The following is an 8,654-nucleotide window of genomic DNA, read 5'->3' on the forward strand; positions in this document are numbered from 1 at the left end:
CTGGGTCAGCCCTTTGTCATGTAGGCTACAGTAATAGATGCGCCTGCGCAAGTACTATGTGAGGTACGGTAATCAGAGACGATAACAAGTGATGTGCATGGCATTGACTCCACTCCGTTAGTGCACTGTGAGTGAGTTTGACAAGTTGACCAGTAAACGACATTAATCTAAAAGGCCTCAAGGGAGATCCTTTACCCCCTTAGCTTTTAGAATAATATTTTATGAAACTGTCATTTGATGCTCTGCCCTAGTAACTTATCCCCTAGTTATATATTACTCTCACAATTATGATAGGTCACCTTTTTCCTACATGCTCAGTTTTAGATAGTCCTTATGGTGACTATTCCTCTTTTACTGTCAGGTTAACTTTATTTGGACTGTGGTCTGACAGTAGGTCCATCTGTGGGTGTATGAGATCTTTCAATTCCTTTTACTAGCATTTGGACAATTAATTAATGCCTTAGCGTGACATAAAGTAAAATGTTTGTTATGGGCAGCTTTGCTGTCTGTTTGTCTGTGTTTGTCTCAATGTGTCCGTCTGTTTGTAAGGGTAAATGCCATCAGCATGAATGTGTTTTGTGTGCGACACCCCGGTTGAGTGAGTTTGAATGAGTGCAGATATTGTGTGTCTGAGCTGTGAGTGCTTCACTGTGTCCAGTGAGGTCATATTCTTTGTGTGTGAAGTGTGTCGAAGGAAGGACAGTCTGCGTTGGCGTGAACCTCCAGAATGGCGAAGGGACATTTGACTGTCTTAATGGGAAAAAAGAACATGTTCAGTTACTGCAAATTTACCATTGAGCACCGGTTTTTATTCTGTCACATAGAGAAGGCCTATGTCAACCTGAAGGGTTGTCATTATATCCTTTAATTTTATTTCACACCTTTTATTGTTTTGGTTTGTGAGAACTCAGCTGTCAACTTGTATGCTCAAGTGTCAAATATGCAATTTCGAACAATTCGGCTTAACGACTTTCACAAGTTTCAATAGTCTAATGGTTTAAGTTTTGGGAAGGGCTCCATACTGATTATTTCAAAGGTTACCTTTACTGAAGGTACTTTATTTTTCCTCCCCCTTCTTTTCTTTTAGCCCGTTAAGACGCGGCGTTATTGAAGTGTTGATGACACTTCTTGCAGACATTCTTACAGACACTGTTATTTCCGGTTTGTTTTGTTATTTCAAATCTGTGATTTAGTTGTTTATTGTATTTCTCAGTTTCTCTCCGTATGGGTTTTGTTTTGTTTCACCGATGGTTTATAGTTATGTCAATGTCCTGGAATGGGTGAGATATAACCTTGCATCTTATATACTCCTTTTTGTTTCAATTATGATGAGCAGTTCTGCCTTATTTCCATTGCTTTCAAAAGTGTTTATGTGCCACAGCTTCAAGCCCAGACATCCTCTGCCCCATGGAAGGAATTCATGGGCGTCTTCTCCCAGAGCCGGCCCCCACCATCCCGGCCGACACAGACAGCAGGGTGTGGCAAGCTGTAGGCCTATTGGTGGATCCGTGGCCCCCGTACAAAACATGCTGATGCTCCAATATGAACATCAATCTCTCTCTCTCTCTCTCTCTCTCTCTCTCTCTCTCTCTCTCTCTCCCTTTTGACATCATCTCTCTCTCTCTCTCCCATCTCTCTCCCTATCGACACCAAGGCCATCTGGTCTGTCCCTTGCCTACAGTATGACGCCTCCGGTGCGCTTCAGCATCCCTGCTTCACCGGGCGACAGTGCCTGGTACAGTGCCCCACATCAGAAGAAGATGGACACAACACACTCCACCTGTGTGTGTGTTCCTCGTATGTTTACCTAAGTCGGGGAAGGCCCTGGCTGCAGCATCACGGCATAATATGCTTCTCAGAACTGCCTGCAACTCTGCACTGCGTGCAGAACCTGAACCTTTTTTTGTGTTTGCAGTCCTTCACAATCATTGGGGTCTGCGCGGGGTGCCACGTGCTCTGCCACGGTGGGCCCCTCGGCTGCCATCGGACCAGTACATTGGTCACTACATTCCTGGTACTGTTTGCATGAGCAGGTGGAAAAGAGACAGTGATAGAACTACGAAAACATATCTGCCTGTTTCTAAAACTATTTGTTTGGCTGCCATTTTGACCAGGACTCCCTGGGCGAAGAGAGGCCTAGTCCCAATGGGGCAATCCTCTATGAATGAAGGTTAAATAAATAAACAAACAAATAAATAATGTAACCAGCTCTTAGGGAAAAAAAAGATTTAAAAAGATCTATAAAAGTGGTGCCTTCATTATTTTTGCAAATATACAAAGTACATGCACTGCAACATATTACAATTGTAGGCTACATAGAACTGTGTATGTGTGCTTACTCATATGGCATACTATGAAAGTGGCCTCTTTCTTATTTTCCACACACAAGATTTGTATGAATCCCAATAACATTATATTTTATTTGTGGAATCAGAAAACAAACTGATAACCTATACTGCATAAACTAGCACTACTAGTACAACTACTAGTAAGTGCCATAGTGAGCACAGTGACAAATTACCATTCTGTCCCATCTGCGTTGGGTCTGTGGTCATGCTGATCTGAGCAGACATGCGGTGCTGGAGGTGGGAGTTCTGGTCAAGTGCCTCGATGGTCACCTGCCTCCAAGGACAAGGCCACTGCAGCTTGTCGTCATTGGAGCCAGAAACCAGACGGACAAAGGCACCAAAGTGGTCCTTTGTCATCTTCAGCATAATTTGGAACCTGTAGCCATCAATGGAGTAGTATTTGGGACTGTAGAGGAAAGGTGTTTGGGCGCTGTTTTTAAGCGTCTTGCTGAAGTTTCGTATCTGCCATGTGTGATGGGGACACGTGGTCTCTGAGAGGTTGATGTCATCCACAGAGAACCCCCCTCTTGAAGACCCTGATCCCCTGAGGCCCTCAAACTCCACCTGGAAGGTCTTGGAGGCGTTCAGGGCAACATGGTAGAGCTGCCAGTAATCGACTGGAGATCCTGGAGGAAAACGCAAAAATATTATACACCTAAATACCATTAATTGAATAATATTTCAAGCATTCATTGTGCAAAAGAATAAAAGATTTTACAAAAGCAGCTAAAGTGGATTTTTTGTGGGTGTTTTTGTCCTTTACTTGAACAGGAAAGTACAGAATGAGACAGAAAATGAGAGGGATAGAGAGAATTTCGCTTTGGTTTGCAAATTTGCCTTGCATGTCCCTAGCCTCACATAGGCTACTACAACGCGTGGGTAACCTGAATTCATTAGTTACACCACATATTCCAAATTACCTGGCTTTACCTCAGCAATTCAAGCAGGTGATCATTCAACCAGTCAATCCCATGGTTGAATTGATTGTACAGGTAAAACCAGTCCCTTTGGAATATGTCACTGTAAACCAGTGAATGGAGTGCAATTTTCAAATTAGGACTACAATCATGAGTGAATAAAGTAAAAGGAAACTTGTCAGTGTGCGAGACTTGTATATATTTTTCTTCTGATTAGCAACGCATCTCCAGTGCACCTGTCAACTGAGGTCACAAGTTGATCAGAAGTAGAAATTAGAACTATAAACAATACCTGAGATCCGTCCCATGAGTCTTTGAGTCCCTGCATCAGTGACACTGTCAAATTCCCTGATCCAGACGTTGAGCTGAGCTGTTTCATCTCCATGGTGGTGGTAGAAGAACTGTAGACACTGGACATGGCAGCTTCTCCTGGGCATCATCCTCCTGGAGGTCAAGAGAGCAGCTTCTTCTCCCAGGTTGCTGAAATGCACGAAGGAACCTGGAGAAATAAAGTACCGCAGAAACCAGTAAAGAGGATGATGATGTTCAATGACACATTCATTCATTCATTCATTCATTCATTCACTCACTCACTCACTCACTCACTCACTCACTCACTCACTCACTCACTCACTCACTCACTCACTCACTCACTCACTCACTCACTCATTCATTCATTCATTGTTAATGTATTATTCATATTCTTACTTTTATATCATTCTCTTGAGGCCATAATATTAACATCTAAAAAGCATACATATGTTTTCCAAGTGGGCTGATATTATTCCTCTTTAAATGGGACAGTTGTGAACCTGTGGAAGATGTGTCTGTGCAGTTGTGACGGAGGCCAACAGAGTGTGGCATGGAACGTTAGTAAACCTCCCTCCTGAAGCCTCAATACAGTGCGGTAGCGTCCGGCTATTGGACTGGTCCTTTAGCTCAGCGTTCTTGTACTGTGCCTCCCATTGCTGAACCAATGCATTGACGAGGTGGTGAGTTTGCGGCCCCGAGGGGGGCGAACTGTGTGGGAACACCTCTGACACACAGTGCATGCATGTTTTTGTGCATGCACTGCTGTGCATCCGTCCATCAACTGAATGTAGTTATTCACTCCATTTTCAAACATACAGTGTCTTCTCAAGTACAGTTGATGCGAGACCTCACCCTGCTTGCCAGTGCCCAGGTGTGTGTGGTCATCTCAGCTCTGCTCACTCTCTTCCATCCACAGGACGACATGCCACACATGCCCTCATCCTCAAAGCTGCAGTGCTCCAGGAAGGACACTGACTCCTCTGTGAGTAAAAGTGAGTAAGGGTCAACTCATAGTTGTGTTACTTCTTACATTACATTGTACAGTATGTTTACCCTGGGCTCGGCCAAAGCTTTCAGTAGCCGTGCACCTGAGTGTGACGGCTTGGTTCATGCTGTACGACTACTGAGTTCATACACACATCATCAGAGAGTTTGGATCACAACATCACCTTTTATTTTCACCAAGTATTTGCTGGTGCATTACACTGGATTGCTTTAGATGTTGTGTATCCTAATTGAATTGCTCCTTACAAGCCACACTACTGTGTGTACTGCCATAGTTGCACCAGGCTACCTATAGATGGCACCATTGTACCATTTAAAATAATTTTTAATAAGACCTGTTGTACCTTTCACATGGGCATGCAAAGGAGTTGATACATATTTGTGTAAGCATAATGTTGTCGAATTGCCTGTAAGCTGCATTACAGTTATCAATTCCATCCACAAAGTACAAACATTATTCAAGAAAGTGGAAGTCATGAAGTGTATTTTTGTCGCCACTTACCGCACTTGTACAGCCTGTTGACCTCCTCTACATCATAAAAGCTCATCTCCAGGCGCTTGCCAATCACATCTTGGAAACTGGCGTCATTGGTGCGAATGGTCGGCCCTGTCTTGTCGCTGAAAGCGTCCTGGCCGTAGTGCATGATGGACCAGTAGTCGTACGGTGTGCCCAAGGTGCTGCTGATCGCCTCGCCATATCTTTCGAAATTGTACGCCATGCCTAAGGGAGATGTTTTAAGGGAAACGTAAATATGCTGTATGTCTGCATGAGGGTAGCTGAATTATTTACAGAGTATCACAATCAGTGAAAGAGAAAAAAGCAAACGATAATTGCAGAGAAAGCACACTGAATTGGAATTTGCTAATATCAGAAAACAAGAAAATATCACAGTATGTGCCCTAAGCCAATTTAAAGTACAATAAAGTAAGCTTTTAGAAATGTATGAAGAGAGGAGGTAAAGCAATTCTTTATGCTTCTTTGGGAGGCGGCTAACAATATAGAAAAAAAGTTTGAAACCATGCATCACCTGGAACAACATTTTTCCAGTTGATGGACATGTAGTCTTCCCTGTCGTATCTAGATTGCTCATGCAAGAAGCCTAGAGCATGCAGAAACTCATGCTCCACAAAAGAAATATGGTCACAGTCTTTGCCAATGGACAGAGTCTGCTTCATTCCATTTTTCCCAACGTAGGACCAGCACCTAAAACACGAAGAACAGATTCAGATGCATTCAGTTCAGATGCATTTCAGTGGCTATGGGACACAAATGAAGAAGTCAGGGAGATTGTATCGTATTGAATCGTACTGCATCGTACCCATTCTGTTTCTCAACTGAGATGTAGTGAGATTCACTTCTTCTGGGTTTGAAGTCAATGCATGTCTTCAGCCTGAATTGTTCGAAAGCTCTCAGGATTATGCCCTTTGCATTCATATCTAGAAGACAAATGCATGAAAAGAAAAGATTTATTATGATTTATTTTTCTTTTGAGTGTTATGTTTTGTTTTACATCTTACATGCCATTAAGCATTTTTTTTTCAAAAGCACTCAATAATTGTCGCAAGAAAATCTCATCCAGTAATGAACTACAACAATTTATCTTGCATAAAATGGTTGCGTTAGCTTGATATACCACACAGTACCATAAAGACACCACACGGTACCATTAGATACAAAGGCAGGCCTATCTCACTCACCAAGACCAGCATCTAGCTCATATGGCACTGACGAGTCCCACTGACTGTCTCTCACAATGGAACTCCTCTGGTCATCCTTCAAAGCAAACAGTGTGTTAATAACATGTCAATGGCTACGTTTACATGAGACATTTAATTCAGAATTAACTCACTTTAATTCTGAATAAAGCTTAATTCCGCTTTGAAAACGTCATGTAAACACGTCACATTTCGGAATTAAATGAAAGATCAAAGTAAACTCGACGGAATTATTAATTCTGAATTTAAAACGTCATGTAAAGGTAGCCAACAAGACATTGGCACATGTCAATAAGTCATACTTGCATGGTATTTATGTGTCTAGTACAGAGCACAGAGATGGACCCGATCAGCTCAATGATGGACTCAAAGCAACTCATGAGTCATTTAGTGTAAGTGAGTGAGCTGTAAGCATTCAATGCAATAGCGCAAAGTCTGGTGGACAGAGACCAGTGTGGTTCAGTCTGACTCAGCGACGGCATGCTTGTTGCACAGTGTTGAGGGCCACATGATTGTCAAACCGATGTGAAAAATGAATTAAAACATCCCTTGCGCTATTAAGAAGTTCTAGACTAGAACACAGCAATGTAGCTTTCATCATGCATATAGGATTAGCGGTGACTCTAGTCACAATTTACTGCAAATAGCTTAACTACATTAAAGCACTGCTATGATGACATTACCGACACTTTTAAGTAACAGATTGAGAGTTTGATACTGTATCAGAAGACCTGTACCTCTGTATCATGCAGTGTGCAAGCCAGATATAACCACACACTAACACGCACGAGTATGCCAAATAGGTAGATTTCGGTACATTATTTTTACAATCACAGAGAAATAAGGAAGCCTTAGGATGAAGCTATGTATGGGAACTTCAAATGTGGTCAACATGAAACAGCATGCAAGCAAAACCTACTTCTGCAATGTCCCCTTCACCCATGTCCAAACATGCCACAGAAAGAAAAGAACAGACAAACCTATTGCTGTTACAAGGTCATCATATTTCCCGAAGTTGCCAACTAATCCCGTTCATATTCTTTCTTACCTTTGTTGATTTCAGTTATGTCCAAGACGTTTTCAAGCTCTATAAAGAAAAATGACCAACAAATGAACAAAAATTCAGCAACCGGCAAATTAACGATTTGTGTTCCAAGGCATTCATCCTGTTACTTTGTGCATGCAGTGTGTGTGTGTGTACAGTAGCACTTACCAATTCCAGTAGGTAAGGGCTAATGGCAAATATGGGAAAATAAATGTAGAGTAAATTAGTTGACACAAAAAAATGCTGAGTTTTCATTTTACTATTAAAGGGATATGCCACTATTTTGGGGCTTAACACAGTTAAAATCGTTGGCTGGGGTTTATAAAGGTGGTCAAGTGTCGTATTTTTCATGTTAAGCGTTGTCTTGCTGTAAGACCAGTTAAAAGAGGGAATATGTCGCTAAGCTAGTGAAAGTCAATGTATCCGTGTAGCATTGTAGCATGCTACACGGATCCATTGACTTTCACTAGCTTAGCGACATGCTCCCTCTTTTAACTTGTCTTAAAGCAAGACAACGGCTTACATGAAAAATAAGACACTTTACCACCTTTATAAACCCTGGCCAACAATTTTAACTGTATTAAGCCCCAAAATAGTGGCATACCCCTTTAAGACTATTTCCATGTGGAATGCTCAAACTCACCACCGATAGTGCACCCCACAAACACTGAGTTATGAGGAGGATGTGAAGCATGTCCATTCTCTCTGAGCGCATAAACAACCTGTTGATACATTTTTGAACAGAATAATTTAAAAAGGTTACTAACATGCAGTTAATAACAACATTGACACTTTTGACTGGCTTAATTTAAAGAACACTTTCCATACAACAGTGGTTGACCAAAGCTGCAGTACTATACATCTCTTCACAGCATGTCTATAGGCTTCACACTGAAAACCCTAACCTTGTTTTTCTTCATAAACAGTAGAAACATATGCATACGGTGTGTGTCAACCAGATTTGACTTCAAAATCCCAAGCTAACTTGTGATCAACAGCAAATCCTTACTAAATATTCAACTTCTTTTGTTTCAGACATGTAAAAGTTTGTTACATGTCTGAAACAAAGAACTTGAATATTTAATTTAACCTCAAGACATAATGAACATCATACATCTAGCAAATCCTTACCTTAGCTTATCTGTCACCGTTGAAGTCCACACACTGTCCACACTGATAGGTGATGTGGCCACAAGCAGCTGTTTATATGGGCACTTAGAAGTAGACAACTGTAATAGATTTGTTTTTTCAAAGCTACATTTGGGCAGCCTGTTCTGTGTGTGTGTGTGTGTGTGTGTGTGTGTGTGTGTG

General features: G+C 41.7%; 1 protein-coding gene across 1 annotated transcript; it reads right to left on the reverse strand.

Moving 5' to 3' along the window:
* Positions 1-1,715: 1,715 nt before the first annotated feature.
* LOC134448778 (meprin A subunit beta-like) lies at positions 1,716-7,241 on the reverse strand. The gene is made up of 9 exons (XM_063198436.1): positions 7,218-7,241; positions 6,281-6,356; positions 5,902-6,019; positions 5,611-5,786; positions 5,085-5,303; positions 4,411-4,557; positions 3,558-3,764; positions 2,522-2,974; positions 1,716-1,732 (listed from the first exon to the last, which is right to left on the reverse strand). The coding sequence occupies exons 1-9, from the start codon at positions 7,239-7,241 to the stop codon at positions 1,716-1,718; spliced, it is 1,437 nt and encodes a 478-aa protein (XP_063054506.1).
* Positions 7,242-8,654: the final 1,413 nt, after the last annotated feature.

Source organism: Engraulis encrasicolus, chromosome 5 (genome assembly GCF_034702125.1).
Source record: "Engraulis encrasicolus isolate BLACKSEA-1 chromosome 5, IST_EnEncr_1.0, whole genome shotgun sequence".
Lineage (NCBI taxonomy): Eukaryota > Metazoa > Chordata > Actinopteri > Clupeiformes > Engraulidae > Engraulis > Engraulis encrasicolus.

Excerpts from the sequence above, each read along its gene's own strand:
- LOC134448778 (XM_063198436.1), bottom strand. The coding sequence starts at position 7,241 with ATGGGTGAAGGGGACATTGCAGAA. Across the intron at positions 5,787-5,901 it reads TCAGTTGAGAAACAGAATGG|GTGCTGGTCCTACGTTGGGA; the intron begins GTACGATGCAGT and ends TTCGTGTTTTAG. Across the intron at positions 5,304-5,610 it reads CTGGAAAAATGTTGTTCCAG|GCATGGCGTACAATTTCGAA; the intron begins GTGATGCATGGT and ends CATCTCCCTTAG.